The sequence below is a fragment of the Hypanus sabinus genome, chromosome 15, assembly GCF_030144855.1.
Source record: "Hypanus sabinus isolate sHypSab1 chromosome 15, sHypSab1.hap1, whole genome shotgun sequence".
Lineage (NCBI taxonomy): Eukaryota > Metazoa > Chordata > Chondrichthyes > Myliobatiformes > Dasyatidae > Hypanus > Hypanus sabinus.
The window spans coordinates 51,246,358-51,271,490 of NC_082720.1; the positions used below are offsets into that span (position 1 = coordinate 51,246,358).

The window sequence follows — 25,133 nt, forward strand, 5'->3', positions numbered from 1 at the left end:
GATGAATTTGAATTGTACAAGATGCTTATGACTTGGAGTGACAACTTATGATTCCAGATAGGAACCAATATTGTTTAAACATGTCATTTTTAGATGGATTTTGAAGAAAATTATTTATGTCTCTGAGTTACATGTCCCTAGTCTCCATCTTACTTTGACCTAAAAACGAAATGAGTTATCAGTCTATTTCTCCTAGAGTAATTTTAGGAAGCAATTAAAATCTAAAGGACATTGGGGAAAATTTGCAGGCTCAAAAAACTGTATAGTTCTCCTTCATTGCTATAGTGAAGGCAGTATACTAAATTTTGTAGTCCTCTTTGTCCTTTTGAAGTTGCCTTTAATTGAAGAGATTTTCGGTAGGACATAATAAAAAATGGTTTTATTTTGGTTAGTTTACAATTGCTTCGCTGATTCTGGATAAATGTTTGGTAGTCACTGTTTCATCCCTGAAGTTTGTTTGCTTGTTTATTTATTTATTTAAAGATGTGGCGCAGAACAGGCCCTTCTGGTGCAATGAGCCACACTACTAAGCAACCAACCTGATTAGCAATATGTACAACAAGCTGGTGGAACTCAGCAAATGAGCAGTCATCTGTGGAAATGTTAGGATCTCAGCCTGAAACGTTGACCTCGTATCCACGGATGCTGCCCGACCTGCTGAGTTCCTCCATCTTGTTGCACGTGTTGCTTTGACCCTAGCATCTGCACTGTACTTTGTGTTTACCACCTGATTAGCGCTTGCCTAATAATAAGTTAATCTACAATGACCAATTAATGTACTGCTTGGTGAAATGCTAGATTTGATTGTTTTTTTTAGTCCAAGCTAGAGTTTTCTTCTGTTTGCCTAATTGAGACATATAGCACTGCAGCTCAAGCCAGGGATTAGCCAGGGTTGAGCTGCAGGTTCTACGCATGAGGCTTGACCGTATGTACATCTTGCTTGCTGTATATGTTGTGCACAGTTTCAAAACTTAAATATTGATTTATAAAGCATCTTCCATGTGGACCTCCGGTCACTAAATTTGTCACCTTTCCTTTACTTGGCGCATCCTCCACTAGGATGTATTGTTCACAAAGTTCTCCATACAGTTTGCTCTTGTATAACATTTTATTTCATTGCCTGTTAAAATTCCTCCTTATTTTGCACCATTACTCCCATTCTTCCTTTGAAATTTTGTTACCCCAAAGCACAATTCCCCAACAAAAACCAAAATACGATGTAGGTTTAGTTTCAATCTGGTTATAACTCTTCCTAAACAGAAGGACAGTCATAGTTTTAAGTTAATTTGCTGAACGATTGTTGCTCTCTTGATTTCTATGTTTCAGGACCTTAATTTTTTTTTTGAAATAGTTCAGAATTCAGTATTTCTCCACAAAATAGACATGATTGAGAAACTTTGGTTAATTAGCATGCAGGAATTCACGGAGTGTGAATGCCATGGTTAAACTTACAAGTTTCATTATGCTGAAGCATTTTGTATGACTTCCTCTTTGATCTAAATTGAGCTGCTTTCAAATGTCAAATTTTCCTTTGTTCTCATTATCTGTGATGTTTCTGGGTATTTTGAGTTATGACTTAAGTTGCTTGACCACCATATGCTGAACATTTTACTAAACCATCAAAATTATGGTTCTGCCGTGCTGGTGGTTAGTAGGGGTGTCTGAGATTTTGTTCTCAGAATTGTTTAAATTGTGTTCAGAATTGAGTGCAAATATCTGAAACAAAGTGAATTGGGCAATTTCAACATAGTTTCTAATTGACATTAACCTGGCTATAAAACTTGCTAATTTGCCAGTAATTGCCACAATATCATCAATTTTAGTCAGATCTGAAAAACAGGTGCAAGTTGTATGTGTGTATTTGTTGGAGGTGGTTGATTGCTTGGTGATAATAAAATTCTCAAACAAAAGGAAAGAAGATATGGAATAGAGTGGGGTGCAGAAATTATGGTTGAGAATTGGATTTATAGAGTAATACACCATGGAAACAGACCCTTCATCCCAATCGTACATGCTGACCAAGCTGATCAATTTGCACATGTTGATATATACCAGTTGTACTCACTTGTGTTGGACTATGTCCTTCTAATCCTTTCCTATCCATTATCTGCCCAAGTATCTTTAAAATATTGTAATTATACCTATCTATACCACCTCCTTGGCAGATTGTTCCCATACACCTATCACCCTTGCCCCTCAAGATCTCTTTAAGCCTCACTCCCTCATTTTAAACATATACCTTAGTTTTAGACTCCACTTCTCTGTGAAAAAGACCGTGACCACCTACCTTATCTATGTCTTGCATAGTTTTATAAAACAATGTAGTATCACCCTTTGGTCTTGTTTGATGCAGATAAAACAGTCCCAACCTTCTCATAACTCAATCCTGGGACAACATTCCTGTGAATCCATTCTCTATCTTAATTATATCCTTCCTCTGGTATGGTGACCAGAACTGCATGTATTATGGTCTAACCACTGATCTGTACACTGCAATATGAAGTCCCTGCTCTATCTTTAGTGCAACAGCTGATGAATGCAAACAAAACCATATGCCTTGACTTACCATCACCTATGTTGCTTTGTTAAATGAACTGTCCTCTTTTTGTTCAATAACACCTGAGGATTATGCCATTTAATATATACTGTATATCCTGAGCTACTTTAACTTCACAAAATGTATCACTGTACTTATCAAAGTTAAATTCCATCAACTATTCTCTTACCTACTTTGCTAGTTGTTTACTTCCTTTTGTAACCTTAGACAATTTTCTTCATTGTCCACTATATCATCCTTTTTGGTGCCATCTGCACACTTACTAATCATTACCACTAACATTCTCTTCCAATTCATTAATGTACATGATGAACAATAAAGGACTCAGCACTCATCAGACTATTCATTGCAGGTCTTCGACCTGAAAAAACAACTCTTTACAACTATTCTCTAACTCCTATCACCAAGCCAGTTTTGTATCCAATTTACTATCTCACCTTGAAAATGATGTACTCTAACCTTCTGGATCAGCCTCCCTTTTGTGGGAACTTGCTGAAGTCCATGTAGACAATGTCTCTTATACTGAACACAAAGTACACTGCAGATGCTGTGGTCAAATCTACACGTACAACCAAGCTGGAGGAACTCGGCAGGTTGGGCAGCATCTGTTGAAACGAGCAGTCAGCGTTTCAGGCTGAGACTCTTTGTCTATTATACTGCTCTTGTCAATCCTTTTGGTCATTTCTTCAAAATAAAGCTCAATGTTTCTCTTACATTATTTCCCATGAACAAAGATATACTGGCTATAAGACCATAAGACATAGAAGCATAATTAGGCCATTCAGCACATTGAGTCTGCTTGGCCATTTGATCATGGCTGATTTATTTTCCCTCTCAAACCCATTCTCTTGTCTTTCCCCCAAAATCTTTGGAACCTTTACTAATCAACAAATTATCCATCTGTGCTTTAAATATGCTCAATGATCTGGTCTCCACAGCCATCTGTGGCAATGAATTCCACAGATTTGCCACCCTCTGGCTAAAGAAGTTCTTCTTCCCTGTTTTAAAGGGATGCCCTTCTATTCTGAGGCTGTGCTCTCTGCTCCTAGACTCTTCCACTACTGAAAACATCCTCTCCATTTCCATACTATCCAGATCTTTCAATGTTTGCTAGGGTTCAATGAGATCCACTCTCATTGTTCTAAACTTCAGCAAGTACATTCTCAGAGCCATCAAACACTCTTCGTTCATAACCCTATTCAATGCCAAGAATACAGTTGTTTCAATTTATTTGTAGGATTATCAATCAAACCCTTTGTTGGTTTCGGGGGGAATCTTAGTCAGTTTTATTGACTAAATTACACTTTTTTTTAAAGCAAAATCACTTCAAGAATTTGCAGGAGTTCTAAAAAATCTAGAAGATGAGAGAGGACGTTTGGTGAGTGCCATTTCGATTATATTTTAGTACTGAGCCATTTTAGAAAAGATGTTTACTGAGAAAGCTAAAATGGGGTCTTGCAATACTGAAAGGCCAACATATAATGTACATTTTAATGTTAGGAGTAACAGGGAAATGGATATAATTGTGGAAATAAAGCATGCAGTTGAGTTGCAGGTGCAATTATGCCCTCTTCTGGATTACACTGAAAATGTATACTTGACTTTAGTGTTTGAATCATTAAAAATATAAAATTTAAGATCTCTACTGAACTTTTTGGTGTAAGATCAATTATGTGATTGAGTGAGTGCAGATGGTGCAAGGTTGCTGCAAGAATTATTATAAGGCTTTACAGAGCAATATTCTTATGTAACACAAAATGTTAGAGAAACTCTGCGAGTCAGGCAGCATCTCTGGAGGGGAATAAACAGTTGACATTTTGGGCCATGACCCTTTTTAAGGACTGGGAAGGAAGCTGCTAGAAGTCAGAATGAGAAAATGGGGGGAGGGGAAGGAGTGCAAGCTGGCAGGTGATAGGTGAGGCCAGGTGAGGAGAAAGGTTCAGGAGGGGGATGAAATAAGAAGCTGGGAGGTGATAGATGGAAGAGGTAAAAGGGTGAAGAAGAAGAATCTAATAGGAGGGGACAGTGGATCATGGAAGAAAAGGAAGGAGGAGGGGAAGTAAAGGGAGGTGATTGGCAAGTGAGGAGAAGAGAAGGTTTGAGGGGAGTAACCAGAGCGGGGAATGAAAGCAGAAAGGAAGAGTGATGGGGTAGAAATTATTGGAAATTAGAGACATCAATATTCATGCCTTCAGGTTGGAGGCTACGTAGATGGAATAAGAATGTTCTTCTCCAACCTGTTTTTGGACTCATCATTGCAGTAGAGGAGGCCGTGGGCAGACATATCAGAATGGGAATAGAAAATCATATTGAAATGGGTAGCAACTGGGAGATCCTGCCTTTTGCAGTGAACAGAACAAAAACGCTAAACAAAGTGGTCCCCCAACCTACATCAGCTTTCACTGATGCAGAGCAGGTTGCACTGGCTACATTCGATACAATTGTTGACAAACTCACAGGTAAAGTATTGCCTGGAATGACTGTTTGAGGTTCTGAATGGTGTGAGGGAGGTCGTGTAAGGGCAGGTGTATCACTTGTCACGCTTGCAGAACAGTGGGATGGGATGAATAGGCATTAGAGTCACATAGGGAGTAATCACCATGGAAAGGGGGGGAGTTGGAGGTGGAGGGAAATATGTGTTTTGAGGTAGGATCCTCTTGTAGATGGTGGAGGTTACAGAGAATGATGTGCTAAATGCAGAGATTCGTGATAATTGGTAAGGACAGGGGACCCCCTAGACTTTTTATGATGGCGGGAGGATGGTGTGAGGGCTAATGTGCAGGAAATTGAGAACCTGCAGGTAAGGGCAACATTGAAGGGAAACCCGATTCTTTGAAACATGCAGAAGGTGGGTGCTAATGGTTTTATCCCCAGAGTAGATGTTATGATACATGGTGGGAGTGGGGGGGCGTTGAACGAAGAAAAGATGGCTGGTGTCGTTCCCCCCCTACTCTCCCCCCAACTCTTCCCCCCAACTCTTCCCCCCAACTCTTCCCCCCAACTCTTCCCCCCAACTCTTCCCCCCAACTCTTCCCCCCCACTCTTCCCCCACATCCTCCCCCACTCTTTCCCCCTTGCCCCTCTTACCCCTCTCCCCTCTTATTGAGAACAATCCGCCCTGTTACAAAACAAACAGAAGTATCTGTCTTAAGGTCTTTGTACAAATAATCCTTATTACTGAAGAAGTGGAATATTCCAAAGTGTATGACAGGAAAAGCATTTTAAAGTCTTTAAGACCCATTATTAGAATATAGCGGGGGGGGGGGGGTGGGAAGACATTGAAGTGCTCACACTCAGTGCAAAGACAGAGACATGTGTATAAGAGAAAATGCACATATGTCCAAAGTGCGTTTACGAAAGGGGGAAGATTTTAAAGAGACTTGAGGGGCAACTTTTCCACATGGAGGGTTGTGAGTCTATGGAATGAGCTGCCAGAGGAAATGGTTGAGGCAGATACAGCAGTACCATTTAAAAAGTACTTGGATGGAGGGGTGGTGCCAAACACAGGAAATTGGGTCTAACTGAGTGGGCTTTGTGGTCAGCACGGACTATTGTTTCGAAGGGCCTGTATTAATACTGTATTGCTGTATGACTCCATATAACTTATCCCAATGCTAATGCAAGTAGAGCCCATGGTTTTATTCTTGAGAATCTTAGTTCTTCAGGAGAAGGCCGATAACTTCTGAGACAACCAAGGATGGGTGAGAATTCCAGACTGCAAGACTTAAATAAATTACTTACTCTTAATTCTGCTCCTTAAAGCTTTCAATAGAGATTTAACTAGAGATTTGTAACATGTGAAAGAGAAAGATTTCGACCTTGTGAAAATAAATTGAGAAGTACGCTACTATAGCAAACTTTGAAATAGCTTTGAGCCTTCAGAAAGCTGGAAAAGTTTTACTTTAATTTTTTGCTTTTAATCTCAGCTTAGTGCAAGGAACAATTGCTGTGAAATTACTTGCACCAGATTTATAAGAAAAAGAAAATCTTTTCAAATCTTCAAGTTAAGTTTCTTTTGAGTTCTCTTTATTTCCATTTCTCAATTTGGTTTGTTTTCATTATCAGATTGAGAATGCCGGAGATGTCCTCATCAGTCCATTGGAACGATTCCGGAAGGAACAAATTGGAGTTGCAAAAGTAATTTGCTCAATATTGTTGACTTTGTTTATTCCTTTTCTCCTATTTTGTTTTGTATTCCTTGTTCTTTCTCCTGATGACCTCTTCTGCAAACAAAATTTGAGACTGGCTGGTAAAGCATACTCTTATATTGTATTAACAACTTCTATTTAAGCAAATTGTTCACATTCTTGTCCAATTGGCATACACCATGTGTAGCTCAGCCTTTTAGAGCTCAAAGAGACTCTGATTTATATCAATAATTTGTCCTGAATCAAAATATTATGGTCCTGTATCTATTTAGGTAAGATAAATGTAATTTTATGATTGATTTCAGAAGCTACACTTAATATTTGCCTCAGTCAGTGCAATTTAAATAAATAAAATTGATTCCATGAGAAATAAATAGCTTTTGTATGGCTCAGGTTTTTACTGGAATAAAACTTCTTTGCTTGCCAGCCTTTCTTTCTACATGAGTACAGCATAGCATGCAATCTGTGGCAGCCATGGTGCCAAATTAAACTAAATCTATCAGTGTGCACTTGTTCCATATCCCTCCATTTCCTGCGAGTTCATATGCCTGTTTGAATGCTTCTTAAAAGGCGTTTATCATGGCTCCTTCCACACTATCCCAAGTAGTTTGTTCCAGGCTCCTATCTCTCTCTATGTTCAAAAATCTTGCCCCACATATCTCCTTTTCCTTTAAACTTCCCCTGTTGCACCTTAAGCTATGTCAGGTAGTATTTGTCCTTTCTACTCCGGCAAAAACTGAACTCTGGTCTATCGATCTATCTCATAGACCGGCTATCCTAATCATGCCTTTCATCATTCAATAAACCACCATCAGGTGTGTGTTCAGCATCCTCAGCTCCAGAGAAAACAACCAAACTTTGTCCAACTTCCTTTTCAGCTAATATTTCCTAATCCAAGAAGTATTCTAGTGAACCATTTCTGCGCTCTCTTCAAAGCGTCCACTTTCTTCTCATTATGGTGGCAACCAGAAATTAATACAATTTCTTTCAAATGTTATAGCTAGAAAGGAAGAATAGAAAATGAAAATCCAATATAATAAAGCCATCTGATTCATTAGAAATATGTTTATTAGAAAGATATTTTTTCATTTAATTTGTGAAATTACGCACGCCATTTGACAAAAATTTTAGGTTCCACCTAAACTTTCCACACTACCAATTGATCCCTTGCAAAAGTCATAATGAATCTTAAGAAATCCTCCTTCTAGAAACTTTCCCAAGTCAGTTAAAGCAGCACATTTTAACTAATGTTTGTGCTCAGGTTCCCTATTTACCATCATACCTCTGTGATTCTTTTGCCCAGCTGAACTTTCATACACCTCGTTTCTGGACTTCCTCTCGAAATGGCATCAATCATTGCTCCCTGAAATTAAAAGAGTGTAGACATAGTTAATGTATTCAAGCATTGAAATGGTTTCTGCTTCAGCAATGAATATTTTCTAAAATTTCTGGAATTACTGTGTAAATAAAATTATATAATTTAATGTGCTCTCTGTCTTGAATTTTACAGTAACATCCCCTGTTGTAATATTTATAATCACTGGGAGTAATCAATTTCTGAGTACAGTGGCCAATCCATTCAGAAGATTTTAAACTACTGTATCAATTCACCTAATAATCCCTTTCTATGATAAAAGGCATGATTGAACTATGCCTGAATATCTGAAAGAGCCATCTGGTAAATTGAAATGTTTTGGTTTTGCCCATCTTTCCTTTGTGTAGGAGGCAAAGAAGAAATATGATAAGGAAACAGAAAAGTACTGCAATATGCTGGAAAAGCATTTAAATCTGTCATCAAAAAAAAAGGATTCTCATCTTCAAGAGGTAATTACTTCCTCCTGCCGTCATGTACCTTTCACTAGGTCTTATAACAAAGAACCAATAAAAAAACAAAGTGTATCCATTCAAAGACATGTTTATTGCTAGCATGAGAAATACCTCCGGTCCTCATGGGTAAAGGCTGCTTCTGACTTGCATCCTACAAAGTTAGTTTTTTTTTAATACAAATTTTCAGGCTATGCTTTGACTGTTATCTGTTCTGTAGGTCAGCTCCTCTGCTTCAGTACAGCTGCAATTCTCAAGGCCAGCAACCTCTCCTTAGTTACACAATGGACAATGTTCAGGATATGCTTCTGCACACATGCACACTACGCTTATAGCAAAGCACTATGGAATTATACAGGTTCTATTTCTTGTCACATTACAAAATTAAATACATAAAAAACCTCAAAGTTTCAAATATATTTCCACATTGCATCTGCAGTGGATTTGGAAAGCTGATTTTTAAATCTATTATTTGTTCAATGTTGTGTTTTTCTTGGAGACTCAAGAGACTGCAGACGCTGGAATCTTGAGTGACAAACAATCTACTGGAGAAATTTAGCAGGAGGTTGAGCAGCACTTGTGGGATGGAGGGGAGGAAATGTCAAAATTTTGCATCAGGACTAAAAGAGGGAAGATAGTATAAAGAAGAAATGAGGATCGGCGAGACAGGCTAGTCAGTAATTGGTGGCCCAAGTAGGGGTGAGGAATGAAGGGCTGATAGAGTCAGGCAGGGGAGGAGGAGGAGTGATGAGAGATAGAGCCAGCTGGATGATAGATGGAGGCATCCAAAATAAGACTGATGGAACTGGATGATGGGAGGGCAGGCTGAATTTGCAATGGTGAAAAACAGGAACATTAAGGGTACTGGTGCAGGAGTCAAGGACATTTTAATCACTCACTGCTGTAGTTGGAGGTCCCCACCTGCTTCAGAAGGACAACAATCATACCAGTGCCCAAGAAGAGCATAGTGAGCTACCTCATCGACTATTGCCCAGTTGCAGTTATAATGTGCTTTGAGAGATTTGTCATGGCCAAAATAAACAAGGACGTGCACCCGCTGCAGTTTGCCTATCACCATAATAGGTCTACAGTGGTGGAATCTCACTGGCTCTCTGCTCGGCTTTGCATGACCTGGACAATAGCAATACCTATGTCAGGCTGCTGTTTATTGATCTCTGCTCAGCATTCAGCAGCATCATACCGTCAGTTCTAACTGACAGGCACAAAACCTGAGCCTCTGCATCTCCTTGTGCCAATGGATCTTTGACTTCCTCATTGGGAAACCAAAGTCTGTGCGGATCGGAAATAACATCTCCTCCTCACTAACATTCAATACAGGTGCACCTCAAGGATCATTCTTAGCTTACTGCTCGAGACCGATGACTGTGTGCCTAAGCATAGCTCAAACATCATCTATAAATTTACCAATAACACAAGTATTGTTGGCAGAATTTCAGGTGGTGATGAGGTGGCTTACAGAAGTAAGATAGATCAGCTGGTTGAGTGGTGTTGCAACAAGAACCTTGCATTGAATGTTAATAAGACCAAAGAATTGATTACAGAATTCAGGAAGGGGAAGCCAAGGGGATACACACCCGTCCTTATCGGGAGATCACAAATGGAAAGGGTTAGCACTTTCAAGTTCCTAGATATCAACAACTCTGAAGGTCTATCCCGGGCCCAACAAATTGATGCAATTACAAAGAAAACATAACAGTGGCTATATTTCATTAGGAGTACAAGGAGACTTGGTACAATACCAAAGACACTTGCAAATTTCTACCGATGTACTGTGGAGAGCATTCTAGCTGGTTGCATTACTGTTTGGTCCTATGTGCACTACCTCACTATATATTTTTTTGCTTATTTAATTTTTTATCTTTCTTATTATTAATTTATATTTTAAAATTATATTTTGTATTACAATGTACAGCTGCCACAAATCAGCAAATATCATGACATGTACTGGTGATACTAAGCCTGATTTTGATGTTATTGGATTCATTAGAATAAAGTAGGCAGATGGTGGAGGGTGGGTATAATGTCCTGCTGGATTGTACAGCATGATTGGCCTCACTCACATTAATTCTTTATCATCAGCTGATGCTTGTATCTGTGTTCATTCTGCTTCTGTTGGTTTGCAAAGGTTTTAAGTTGAGAAAGAGCTTAGTTTTTCTCTTCCTTTATTAACTGATGGATTGACCTATTTGGAAATTATTTTGTTTAGATTTTCCACTTTTTTGGAGCCATATATGTCTGTTTTTGATCCATGTCGATTGCTATTTTGGTTTCTGTAAAGTGTTTTTCTTATAGGCAGACAGCCAAGTAGATGTCGTTCGTCAACGTTTCTATGAAGTCTCACTGGAATATGTATTGAAAGTGCACGAGGTCCAAGAGCGAAAGATGTTTGAGTTTGTGGAACCAGTAGGTGAACATTTCAATCAAACTGCATCACAACGATTTTGTATATCTTAAATGTCTGTGCCACAAGCTGCTAACTCTCAAATTATTAGTCTATAATGAATGCTACACATTTGAATGCTAGCTAATGCCAGTATATAAGCTGTCATTAATTTGTACTTTGTTTATCCACATTTTTCGCATTTAAGTGTGTTGCTTGGGCAATGCAATTACTTAATTTTATTGTTTTGAGATCCTTAATTAGAATTTGTGCAAAAATTGAAGTTAACCTTTGAGAATCAAATTGAGAATCTAATGCTTTGTTCAATCTCAATTATTAAATGTAAGATTTTTCCAATTAAGCTTGCAGTCATGTATGGCCTAGTTTAATGTGTCAGCAAATTGGCAGCACACATTTATATGTTGCTAAATGGTTACTTTGACTGCCAGAGAAGAAATTGTAGATGATAAAGTAATGGTATTTTATGACTTTTTTTTGTCTTTTTTAATAGTTGCTTGCATTCTTACAAGGACTGTTTACATTTTATCACCATGGTTATGAACTGGCAAAAGACTTTGGACATTTTAAAACCCAGCTTCAGATCAGCATTCAGAATGTAAGTAAAGCAGATTTACATTTTCCCAAACCTAAGAAGTACTAGACAAAGTTGTTACATTTCTGCTTTTATATGTGGTTGTTTTAACTTTATAATAGTTATTTTTCCTCATTCATTTGACCCTTCAAATGATTAAGGAGCTTTGACAACAAGTAATGTCCCTTCTTAAACATCTGCATGTCTTTTGAGGTTGCTTAGTAAATAAACCGAGAAAAAAGTCAATAATTTTTCATACGTTCCAAACTTTTTTTCTGTGTACGTTTCAGAAAATATCAGGCTATTTCTTAAAATGCTCTTGAATGCCAGTTATAGGCAAAACAGTATGACTTCACCAAGTGGAAGGCAATTCTCAAGAAATTGAAAAACTCAGTAGCTAGCATTTCTTTTTATGCGTTACAACAAAGCAACCTACTATTACTGGAAAGTTGACAGTAGGATAAAGTTATTCCTTAAAACTTTTCAACACAGTTTAGCTATCTTATTCTTGTGAATGCTGCTTATAGGGTGCTATATGCCTGTGATGCTGTTGCAGGTGGGTTTTTATTACATTTGTGCAAATAATGAAAAATTTGATTTTGACTTCAGCTTTGATCTTAACACCATTAGTGACCATTTTCCCTTTCTGTTTATGTGAGATATTTTGTTTCATCAGTAATTTACTTATTAAAAAAATCTGTTACTGTAATTCTGCCCTTTCACCCTTGATTTTGTTGATCTGTTTAATATGGTTTTGTTGACAAACAAACAGTTTGATCTTAATTTAAATAATTGATGGAAATTTGAAATAGCATGGTTCCAATGCTACTATTCAGGATTGCAATTGCACTATCCTGCCATAACTTCTAATAAGCATCTTGTTCTCTTCCATAAATTCAATTGTAAGCCATATGATTTTGGATTCAAGGTCAGCAGAGACATCATAGACATGAAGAGCTTGTTCCTGTGCTGTATGTTTGAGCTTGGCAAACGCACTTCCAATTTAGAATTGGTTAAATGGCTTTTATAAGTTTAAATGTGCATTGCATTTCAGGACTTGTCCACATTCTCTATCGTTTTTTGGCCAAATGAAGCAAGGTACAAAGGCATGATGTTCTTTTCCAAAAGCTGTATTTACTCCTACCTTACCCATGGGTGAAACTGTTTAATTTCAAACCCTGCAATATCAGTTACATGGCCCAGATTTTAAAACCCACATGAGAATGCAGTAAGAGTATATTATGAATATCCTAACCTACCGTAAATTCCAGACTATAAGCCGCTACTTTTTTCCCATGCTTTGAACACTGCGGCCTATACTACGGTGCGGCTAATGCATGTTTTTTTCTCATGCCGCCAAAAACATTTTGCCTCATAACAGTAGACCAATAAAATTGATGAGTAGTTCACAGAGGTCCAATGAAATTGTACGATAAATCAAGCGCACTTTCACAATTAAATTATTGTAAATCAGTCATTTGTACTCACCCTCATCAACATGGAAAACACTCGAAGGAAAGCATATGATGCAGCTTTTAAGTTAAAGGCGATTAATCTGGCGGTTGAAGAAGGAAATCGAGCTGCTGCACATAATCTTGGCATAAATGAATCGATGGTGAGACGGTGGAGACGCCAGCGTGAAGAACTGAGTCAATGCAAAAAGACGACAAAAGCTTTCAGAGGTAATCATAGCAGATGGCCCGAACTTGAAAACTTTCTTGAAGACTGGGTTAACACACAGAGAGCAGGTGGCCGCGGTGTTTCCACCGTGCAGATCAGATTGAAGGCTAAAGCAATCGCCAGCAAAATGAAAATCGAAGATCTTAGAGGTGGGCCATCGTGGTGTTTTAGATTTATGAGACGAAAAGGCCTGTCCATCAGGGTACTCACGACTCTGTGTCAGCAGCTCCCTCCCGACCACGAGGAAAAGCTTGCTAACTTCTGCACATTCACTCAAACAAAGATAGCGGAGAATTCCATCGGGCCAGATGATATCATAAATATGGATGAAGTACCTTTGACGTTTGATCTGCCTCTCACTTGGACTGTTAATAAGAAAGGTGACTCGTCCATCACACTGAAAACAAGTGGCCATGAGAGAACGCATTTTACTTGTGTTCTGAGCTGCACAGCTTCTGGACTAAAGCTTCCACCGATGGTGATTTTTTAAGCGGCTGACAATGAAAGTTCAGTGAAAGATGCCATCAAGAGTACAAACTCAATTCCAGCTGTGATTCCTGGGGGCACCATGAAGTATTTGCAGCCACTGGACATCAGCGTGAACCTGGCATTTAAAGTGGCGCTGTGCGTTGAGTGGGAGGCTTGGATGACGAGCGGCGAGAAATCCTTTACCAAAACAGGATGCATGCGAAGAGCATCTTTAACTCAAGTCTGCCAGTGGATCCTAAATGCGTGGAGCCGTGTCACAACATCCACCATCACCAGCGGGTTTCGAAAGGCTGGACTGCTGCGTGATGAAGAGGACCGCGTGCGCTCAAGTGAGAGCGACAACGAAGAGACTGAAGTGAGTGACAAGATCCTGAGGTTTTATTCAATTTGGACACTGAAGAAGAGGACTTTGATGGTTTTAGTGCGCAGGAGGAAGATGAAGAAGGCGATTAATAACTTTTCCTGGTAGGCTGCAGTATATATATTTTTTTTTTACCAGTCGTTAGGAGATATTGGAATGTTGTTCGTGCACTGTTCAGTAAAAAAGTATACGCAACGTAATTTGTGTGTTACCGATACGTATGTATATTTAAAAGTAGTTGTGTTACAGGCACTGTTCGAAAAAAAGCATTTGCAATATATATTTGTTTATGTTACCATACGGATTTAATTAAAAGTTAAAAAATCCTCACGTGTAATATCTTTCTGTGTAAATATCTCATATTACAACGTGGGACACCTGCGGCTTAAAATCCGGTGCGGCCTGTACAAGTACAAAATTGATTTTCTTTCTAAAATTAGAGCGTGCGGCTTTTAATCAGGTGCGCTCTGTAGTCTGGAATCTACGGTAACTTTGTTTTCTTGGAAGATGCATTCATAGTCACAGTGAGTACATTAACCACAGTAAGGTTACCATAATAAACTATAAGCAAGAGTTAGAATGCAGGGTGGACAGATTAAAATGTTGCTAAATTTTCTAGGTTTTAGTCAAGCTATTTTACACAGCAGTTACATATCTTGATCCATATCTTCCATGTTTTGTAATTTCTATGGATACACTATTTTCCTATTATTCTAAATAATTTGAAGTTAGTGGCATAATTAAATATATGTTAATTTTAAAAAAATCAAACACCCCCCAGATGTAAATCAAATGTAATTGAAGAAAATATGTAGCATAACAGTGGTTTGAGTATCCTTATGGTTCAGTGGCATTACAGTACAAGAATTTTGTATGTCAGTCATTAAACAGTAAAATCTTATTGACATCACTGCTACATCTGTTTACAGACACGAGACCGGTTTGAGGGTACACGATCTGAAGTTGAATCATTAATGAAAAAAATGAAGGAGAACCCTCAAGAGCATCAGAGTATCAGCCGTTACACAATGGAAGGCTACCTTTTCATACAGAAAAAAAGTATGGGCAAAGTTATTTTAAATTTATTTAACTATTGCTTTTAAAATCCATAAGAAATAGTTTATCTGAAATAGCTTTACTTTTTCACAAATCTTGCAATTTTAATAATTGTCTTTCTAGGTCCTTTTGGATCCAGTTGGGTAAAGCACTACTGTACGTATCAAAAAGAATCAAAACAAGTTACCATGGTGCCATTTGACCAGAAAACTGGAGGAAAGATAGTAAGTTTTGTTTTCATCAGATTGCATGGTTTTGACAGTGAAAGGAATATTCTTATTTTATGCCAAATAATGCACTCATATTTAACCATCACAGCACGGAAACAGGCCATCTTGGCCCTCCTAGTCCGTGCCGAACTCTTAATCTCACCTAGTCCCACCTACCGGCACTCAGCCCATAACCCTCCACTCCTTTCTTGTCCATATACCTATCCAATTTTACCTTAAATGACACAACTGAACTAGCCTCTACTACTTCTACAGGAAGCTCATTCCTCACAGCTATCACTCACGGAGTAAAGAAATACCCCCTCGTGTTTCCCTTAAACTTCTGCCCCCTAACTCTCAAATCATGTCCTCTCATTTGAATCTCCCCTACTGTCAATGGAAACAGCCTATTCACGTCAACTCTATCTATCCCTCTCAAAATTTTAAATACCTCGATCAAATCCGCCCTTAACCTTCTACGCTCCAATGAATAGAGACCTAACTTGTTCAACCTTTCTCTGTAACTTAAGTGCTGAAACCCAGGTAACATCCTAGTAAATCGTCTCTGCACTCTCTCTAATTTATTGATATTTTTCCTATAATTCGGTGACCAGAACTGTACATAATATTCCAAATTTGGCCTTACCAACGCCTTGTACAATTTTAACATTACATCCCAACTTCTGTACTCAATGCTTTGATTTATAAAGGCCAGCGTTCCAAAAGCCTTCTTCACCACCCTATCTACATGAGACTCCACCTTCAGGGAACTATGCACTGTTACTCCTAGATCTGTCTGTTCCTCTGCATTCCTCAATGCCCTACCATTTACCCTGTATGTTCTATTTAGATTATTCCTGCCAAAATGTAGAACCTCACATTTCTCAGCATTAAACTCCATCTGCCAACGTTCAGCCCATTCTTCTAACCGGCATAAATCTCCCTGCAAGCTTTGAAAACCCACCTCATTATCCACAACACCTCCTACCTTAGTATCATCGGCATACTTACTAATCCAATTTACCACCCCATCATCCAGATCATTTATGCATATTAAAAACAACATTGGGCCCAAAACAGATCCCTGAGGCACCCCGCTAGTCACCGGCCTCCATCCCGATAAACAATTATCCACCACTACTCTCTGGCATCTCCCATCTAGCCACTGTTGAATCCATTTTATTACTCCAGCATTAATACCTAACGACTGAACCTTCTTAACTAACCTTCCATGTGGAACTTTGTCAAAGGCTTTGCTGAAGTCCATATAGACTACATCCACTGCCTTACCCTCATCAACATTCCTCGTAACTTCTTCAAAAAATTCAATAAGGTTTGTCAGACATGACCTTCCACGCACAAATCCATGCTGGCTACTCCTAATCAGATCCTGTCTATCCAGATAATTATTAATACTATCTCTAAGAATACTTTCCATTAATTTACCCACAACTGATGTCAAACTGACAGGTCTATAATTGCTAGGCTTACTTCTAGAACCCTTTTTAAACAATGGAACCACATGAGCAATACACCAATCCTCCGGCACAATCCCCGTTTCTAATGACATCTTAAAGATCTCCATCAGAGCTCCTGCTATTTCTGCACAAACTTCCCTCAAGGACCTGGGGAATATCCTGTCAGGACCCGGAGATTTATCCACTTTTATATTTCTTAAAAGCGCCAGTACTTCCATTGTCATAGGTTCCATAACTTCCTTACTTGTTTCCCACACCTTACACAATTCAATATCCTTCTCCTTAGTGAATACCGAAGAGAAGAAATCATTCAAAATCTCTCCCATCTCCCTCGGCTCCACACATAGCTGACCACTCTGATTCTCTAAGGGGACAATTTTATCCCTCACTATCCTCTTGCTTTTAATATAACTGTAGAAACCTTTCGGATTTACTTTCACCTTATTTGCCAAACCAACCTCGTATCTTCTTTTAGCTTTTCTAATTTCTTTCTTAAGATTCCTTTTACATTCTTTATATTCTTCGAGCAATTCCTTTACTTCATGCTGCCTATATCTATTGTAGACATCCCTCTTTTTCCAAACCAAATTTCTAATATCCCTTGAAAACCATGGTGCTTTCAAACCTTTAACCTTTCCTTTCAACCTAACAGGAACATAAAGATTCTGTACCCTCATAATTTCACCCTTAAATGACCTCCATTTCTCTATTACATCCTTCCCATAAAATAACTTGACCCAATCCACTCTCTCTAAATCCCTTCGCATCTCCTCAAAGTTAGCCTTTCTCCAATCAAAAATCTCAACTCTAGGTCCTGTCCTGTCCTTCTCCATAATTATATTGAAGCTAATGCTATTGTGATCACTGGACTCAAAGTGCTCCCCAACACATACATCTGTCAGCTGACCTAATGCATTCCCTAACAGGAGATCCAACACTGCCCCATCTCTAGTCGGTACTTCTATGTATTGTTGCATAAAACTATCCTGCACACATTTCACAAACTCTAAACCATCGAGCCCTTTTACAGAATGAGCTTCCCAGTCTACGTGTGGAAAATTAAAATCTCCCACAATCACCACCTTGTGTTTACTACAAATATCTGCTATCTCCTTACACATTTGCTCTTCCAACTCACGCTCCCCATTAGGTGGCTTATAATACACTCCTATCAGTGTTACTACACCAGGGGTCAGCAACCTTTACCACTGAAAGAACCACTTGGACCCGTTTCCCACAGAAAAGAAAACACTGGGAGCCGCAAAACCCGTTTGACATTTAAAATGAAATAACACTGCATACAACGTTTTTTTTGCCTTTATGCTATGTATAAACAAACTATAATGTGTTGCATTTATGAAATTGATGAACTCCTGCAGAGAAAACGAAATTACATTTCTGCATGCAACAAAAACATTTTGAACTCCGAAAAAAAGACGTTGGGTTGAAAGTTACTTTTAAGTAAAATATTCAATGTCTATTTGAGTCCTTCTTGTATTTATGAAAAACGCCGAACTTAAATTTTCCGCCAGCAGCAAACCAAAAATAACGTCAGCCAGCTGTCATCCTGAAAAATGAAAGGACTATTTCACTGAACAATGAAAAAATATGAATATAAGTAAAATAATAGGCAATTAAAATATTTATCATACTTGGTTAATGGGATTTCTGCTCCTGGACCTCAGCGCACAGCGTCTGCACATCAGGGCTGTATGATGTCACCTTCATCTTTACACAGGATCGCAAGCTGTCATCTGTGAGGTTTTCAATATCACTCCATTTGTGTTTCTGAGCAAGAACGGCCTTCTGACGGGCAACATCTTCAAGGTCTGCTGTCAAGCGTCTAAACTTGGACACCCATATGTCTTTGTCGGCTATGTCGGCCAGTTCCATCTCAAGATCAGGTTGACTCACACCTGCCAATGCAGTCGTATTCAGTAGGGAAGGATCGATGCTTAAGGGAGTGACCGGGAAGGATAATGTGTTTTTTTCCTCTCTGAACTCACAGAAGCGTTTCCCAAACGATGTTTGCATTGCGATGATTGCAGAATGTAAATACTCCGAAATTATCATGTCGTGACCTTGTTTGAACTCTCTCAAATTGGGGAAGTGAGACAAAGTGCCTTTCTGTAAATCTCTGGCAAGCACTGTCAACTTGCGCTCGAATGCCAAAACATCCTCCAACATGTGCAGGGCTGTACGTCCTTTCCCCTGAAGAGCTGTGTTCAGCGTGTTCAGGTGCGCTGTCATGTCTACCATGAAGTGTAGCTTTTCCAGCCACTCTGGCTGTTCCAGCTCAGAAAAGGTGAGCCCTTTGCTGCCCAGGAAAGTTTTCACTTCTTCCAGACACGCGACAAAGCGTTTCAGCACCTTCCGTCTGGACAGCCAGCGATAAAAACACGTTGTAGCGGTGTCAGTAAACTGCAGTCAAAGATAGCTTTATTCGAACTAAACAGCCTTGCTTTTAAGCCTCCCTCAACCCAGCCCCCATGGACGCAGATGCTGCAAAAGACGCGTACTCACAAACCCCCGTAGGCTATCTCCCTTAGCCGGAATGCTGGCTAATTGTGAGCCGTTTTGGATGTGGCAGGAAATGTGTCGCTACACTTAGGTTGTACAAGATCACCATAATTACATTTCAAAAGCTAACAAACTAACATAAAATACATTTTAATTAAATACTGACCAATTATTTCCCAAAGCCACAGGGAGCCGCAGCACAGAGGTGAAAGAGCCACAAATGGCTCGGGAGCCGCAGGTTGTCGACCCCCGTACTACACCTTTCCCATTCCTCAATTCCACCCAAATAACCTCCCTAGAGGAGCTCTCTAATCTATCCTTCCAAAGCACCGCCATAAGATTTTCTCAGACAAGCAATGCAACACCTCCTCCTCTGGCCCCTCCTACTCTATCACACCTGAAGCAACTAAATCCAGGAATATTTAGTTGCCAATCACACCCTTCCTGCAACCATGTTTCACTAATAGCTACAACATCATAATTCCAGGTATCAATCCACACTTTAAGCTCATCCACCTTTCTGACAATGCTCCGAGCATTAAAATAGATACATTTAAGATACTCTCCACCTCCTCCTCTCTTTTCATCCCTAACAATGCATTCAAATTTATTATCCTTTTCTTTCTTCTCCCCTACATCTTCGGGCTGAGCGCATCCCTTCTCAATCACCTATCTTTCCTCCCTCACACACTGTCTACTTACTTGCTCTACTGGTGAACTAACCTCCTCTCCCATAGTTTCCTCAAATTGATTCCCGCCCCCCCATCTTACTAGTTTACAGTCTGCCCTGTAGCCCTAGCAAACCTCCCCGCTAGGATGTTGGTCCCCCCAGGATTCAAGTGTAACCCATCCTTCTTGAACAGGTCACGCCTGCCCCAGAAGAGGTCCCAATGATCCAGAAACTTGAATCCCTGCCCCCTGCTCCAATCCCACAGCCATGCATTCATCCTCCACCTAATTCCATTCCTACTCTCACTGTCGCGTGGCACAGGCAGTAATCCCGAGATTACTACCTTTGCGGTCCTTCTTAACTGCCTTCCTAACTCCCTATACTCTTGTTTCAGGACCTCTTCCCCTTTCCTACCTATGTCATTGGTACCTACATGTACCATGACCTCTGGCTCCTCACCCTCCCACTTCAGGATATCTTGGACGCGATCAGAAATGTCCCGAACCCTGGCACCAGGGAGGCAAATTACCATCCGAGACTCCCGATCACCTCCACAGAACCGCCTGTCTGAACCCCTGACTATTGAGTCCTCTATTACTATTATTTCAAGAATTATTATTGAATAATTATTTCAATAATTAATATTGGCAGCAGCCATCATGCAGGCCCTTTTGTAATCAAATCTTATAAATTAAACTTGTTTTGTCAAGTTCTTTAACTACAACAATATCTTTCAAGCGCATTTCCTGCAATTTGGATGGAATTTTGAAAACGATTAGGTTGTAGGGGCATTGAATAATAGATAAATATTGTCTAAAATCAAGGTTAATTGTACTGCTCTTTTGCAAAATAGGTATTACCTCATAATAGATTGAACTCAAAATAGAAGAGTTTCAGAGTTGTATGTATTGAATCTTTGAACCTTCATTTTACATCTCAGCTGTAAGACAATACTTCAATACTGTAATTAAATGTATTTCTGATTACAAGTGTCTGGTGTATTTTAAACCTATAACCCTCTGACTTAGAAGCAGATGCTACCAGCTGAGCCACATCTGACAATTTAATATAGCCTGGAAAGTTTAAAATCCTGTTATAACTCTGTGTTGTAGTGAAAACTGTCCCTGGGTTTTTTGTCTTTCACTCTTGTATCCTTCTCATAACCTATTACTCTGCCTTGACTAGTTCCAATTCCTAAAATGGGGTATCCAATATTTCATGCAATACCTAATTAATTTGGTGCAGGTCCCCAACAAAGGAGGTGTAAAGCACTCCTTTACTCCACAAACCTGCAGGTCACCCTTTGGCAAGGTTTAGTACCTGCTTAGCCCCCAGATCAAGTTTACATGAAGCTATGGAAGCAGATGGTAGATGGTTGTATAAGCAGCTTGTGCATGTCACAAGCCCTGGTTATGCGACCCTGATATCGGGTAGACAATCGCTGAAGAGTATTGATAATGCCTGGGTCTCCTGTCTTGTAAAGACACAGCCCAGAAGAAGGCAATGGCAAACCACTTCTGCAGAAAAATTTGCCAAGTAGCATCATGGTCATATACCAAAACTGTTCACATCATACAACACAACACATAATGATGGTGATGATTTAATTAATGCAATCTGTAAATTCTAAATTAAATAGCTTCTAGCTCCACAAAGACCATTGCACAGTGACAGTCGTAAAATAAACAGAATCTAAACAATTGTACTCAAGGCAGGAAATTGTTATCAAGATGTTTAAAAATTTCCCAGTTAGATTCAGCATGAGTACCATTTCTGATCTGGTTGGAAGATGCTCAGAAAAAGTTCATTCACTGGAGTCATTGTAAAGAAATATGATCAGGTTGATCTTCAGTGTTAGAAGACTGAGTTGTGAGGGCAAATGAGAGAAATTGAATTTTCGCTTGAAAGGATATATCGATTTTTTGAAAGAGGCGAAGTAGATAATTTAAAGCTTGATATTTTAGCAGAGAATAAGTAACTCTTTGTTACTTCAATTTGTGACAATAAATACCATATGAGCAACATTTAAATATTGTCAATGTAGGAAATTTGAAATGGAAGCAGAAAATAGTGGAAGAACATGATAGATTGGGAAGATTCTGAAAGTTTACATTTTTGGGATGGGGACCTGAAACATCAATTCATTTCCTCTCGGAACTGATCCCAGGGCTGAAATGGTTGCCACAAGAGGGCACCAGTTTAAGATGCAGGGGAGTAGGTACAGAAGATATGTCAGGGTTAAGTTTTTTTACTCAGAGAGTGGTGAGTGTGTGGAATGGGCTGCCGGCAACGGTGGTGGAGGCGGATAAGATAGGGACTTTTAAGAGGCTTTTAGATAGGTACATGGGGCTTAGTAAAATAGAGGGCTATAGGTAAGCCTAGTAAGTTCTGAGGTAGGGACATGTTCGGCACAACTTGGTGGGCCGAAGGGCCTATATTGTGCTGTAGGTTTTCTATGATGCTAGCAGACATGTTGTATATTTCCAGCATTTCCTGTTTTTGTATCAGCAGGAACCATAATTTATTTTTATGATAAATGTGCTTCTCTCATTTTTTTCACCTTTGTTCCTTTCCATAAGTCTATTTGCTGATCCATGTTTTTAATGTTGTTATACCTCTTTACTCATTGTTTTCCAATACAGAATGGTATTGCCCGTAAAATAAAACTAAGTGGCTCCAGGAATAATTTTGCTCATTTCTACTGATGATTCAAACAGATATGGTCATGGAAAGATCACTAAAAGATTGGAATGAACGGGGAGGCAGAAAGTGCTGATTTCTTGTTGCTTTTTTCCGACCATATGCCGTAGGAGCAGGATTAGGCCATTCAGTCATCGAATCTGCTCTGCTATTCCATCATGGCTTATTTATTATCCCTCTCAACCCCTTTCTCCTGTGTTGTCCCCATAACCTTTGATGCCCTGATTGATCAATAACCCATCATCCTCTGCCTTAAGTATGCGGAATGACTTAGCACGCACAGCGGTGTTTGACAATGTTAAACACCATTTGGCTAAGGAAATATTTCCTCATCTTTGTTCTAAATGGATGTCCTTAAATTCTGAGGCTGTGCCTTCTAGTCTTAGACTCCCGCACTATAGGAAACATTCTCTCCACATCCACACTATCTAGGCTTTTCAATATTCAATAGGTTTCAATGAGATCCTCCCTCAAATGCTCTTGATATGTTTTATTCTCGGAATCTTTCACATAACCCTCCTCTGGACCCTAATTTGGCATGTGCCTCCAAATACCCCAAAACCCCATCCTTCATAATGGACTCCAGCATCTTCCAACCACTGAAGTCAGGCCAACTAGGCTATAATTTCCTTTCTTCGGTCCACCTCCTTTCTTAAAGAGTGGAGTGACATTTGCAATTTGCAGACTTCTGGAACCATTCCAGAATCTAGTGATTGTTGAAAGATCATTACAAATGCCTCCACAATCTCTTCAGCTACCATTTACAGAACCTTGCGGTGTAGTCCATCTGGTCCAGGTGAATTGCCTACCTTCAGACCTTTCAGCTTCCGAAGAAGCTTTTCTTTAGTAATATCAACTGCACTCAGTAATGCCTCCTGTCATTCTCTAATTTTTGGTATACTGTTAGTGTCTTCCACGGTGAAGACTGACACAAATTACTTCTTAAGTTTGTCCGCCATTTCTTTATGCTATTTCTTAAAGAAGATAACTACACTCATTTAAGGACTATTATATTGTTATTTCATGCTTGTTATTTATTGCTATTTACTTATATCTGCATTGGCACAGTTTGTTTATAGTTTATAGTTCCTGATTTTTACAGTTAATGTCCTATAGATTTGCTAAGTATCCCTGTAGAAAAAGAATCTCAAGGTTGTATATGTATGCATGATCATAAATTTTACTTTGAACGTGATGATATAATAACTAGCTCTATGAAAATGTGTGTGTGTGTGTGTGTGTGTGTGTGTGTGTGTGTGTGTGTGTGTGTGTGTGTGTGTGTGTGTGTGTGTGTGTGTGTGTGTGTGTGTGTGTGTGTGTATATATATATATATTCTAGGTTTGGACACAACAGTAATAGTAATATTCTTACTGAAGGCTCTCAGCCCAAAACGTCAACTGTTCTCTTTTCCATAGATACTGCCTGGCCTGCTGAGTTCCTCCATCCTTTTGTGTATGTGTTGCTTGGATTTCCAGCATCTGCAGATTTTCTCTTGTTAGTAATAGTTTAATGGAACTTTCCAGTTGTCTTACTCCCACTGACCCTTTTTCATATCTACTCTCTTCCAAATATTTCATCACAAACTGAAAGATTGTTTTACAATGATGATTGAGACCAGTGGTATGACATTTATTGCAGTCTTGTGCTGTTCTAGTTTATTTGTTGAAAGAAATTAATATGTTTTTCATTGACTGACAGGTACTTTTGCTTTTAACAGGGGGATGAAGAAGTATTTATCCTAAAATCATGCATTAGAAGAAAAACTGACTCCATTGAGAAGAGGTTTTGTTTTGATGTAGAAGGAGCAGACAGGTGAATTTATTGAAGAACATTGCGCCTTATTTATTTTTTTTATTTGGAGATGCATTGTAACCTGGCCCTTCGAGCTGCACTGCCCAGCCACCCCAACTTAACCCGAGCTTAATCATGGGACAATCTATAATGACCAATTAAGCTACTAGCTGGTAATTCTTTGGACTGTGGGAGGTAACTGGAGCATCTGGAGAAAACCCACTCATTTCACAGAGAAAGTGTACAGACTCCTTACAGATAATGTTGGAATTGAACTCTGAACTCTGACACCCCAAGCTGTCATAGTGTTGCACTAACTGCTACGCTTCCTTGACATCATATAATTTCATATGAAATTTCAACTGATCTAATACCAATGGAGATATAGATCTATTTTGTAACTATTTAGATCAAAAACTCTTTATTTGATTTCAAGTGTAAATATTTCTTGAAAATTATTGTTTTGAAGAGTATTGCATTTTATGTTCTGTATCTTTTGAAATAATCAGATTGTTCCCAGTTAGATTATGAGTGAGTAACAGTCTTAATTTTAATTACCTCATTATTCATAGTGTCAAAGAACATAGAAACAGGCCCTTCAGCCCAACATATCCATGCCAACCATAAATTACCAATATTAGTCTCACTTAACTCAT

At 39.1% G+C, this 25,133-nt stretch overlaps 1 protein-coding gene across 1 annotated transcript in view; it reads left to right on the forward strand.

The window, feature by feature from the left end:
* The window catches only part of LOC132405519 (rho GTPase-activating protein 26-like), a 177,321-nt gene that overhangs the window by 43,426 nt on the left and 108,762 nt on the right, over positions 1-25,133 (forward strand). The window contains exons 3-10 of the mRNA XM_059990394.1: positions 3,874-3,935; positions 6,623-6,694; positions 8,428-8,529; positions 10,843-10,953; positions 11,442-11,546; positions 14,982-15,111; positions 15,232-15,332; positions 24,404-24,498. Coding sequence (XP_059846377.1) covers positions 3,874-3,935; positions 6,623-6,694; positions 8,428-8,529; positions 10,843-10,953; positions 11,442-11,546; positions 14,982-15,111; positions 15,232-15,332; positions 24,404-24,498 — 778 coding nt within the window. The remainder of the gene's footprint in view (positions 1-3,873; positions 3,936-6,622; positions 6,695-8,427; positions 8,530-10,842; positions 10,954-11,441; positions 11,547-14,981; positions 15,112-15,231; positions 15,333-24,403; positions 24,499-25,133) is intronic.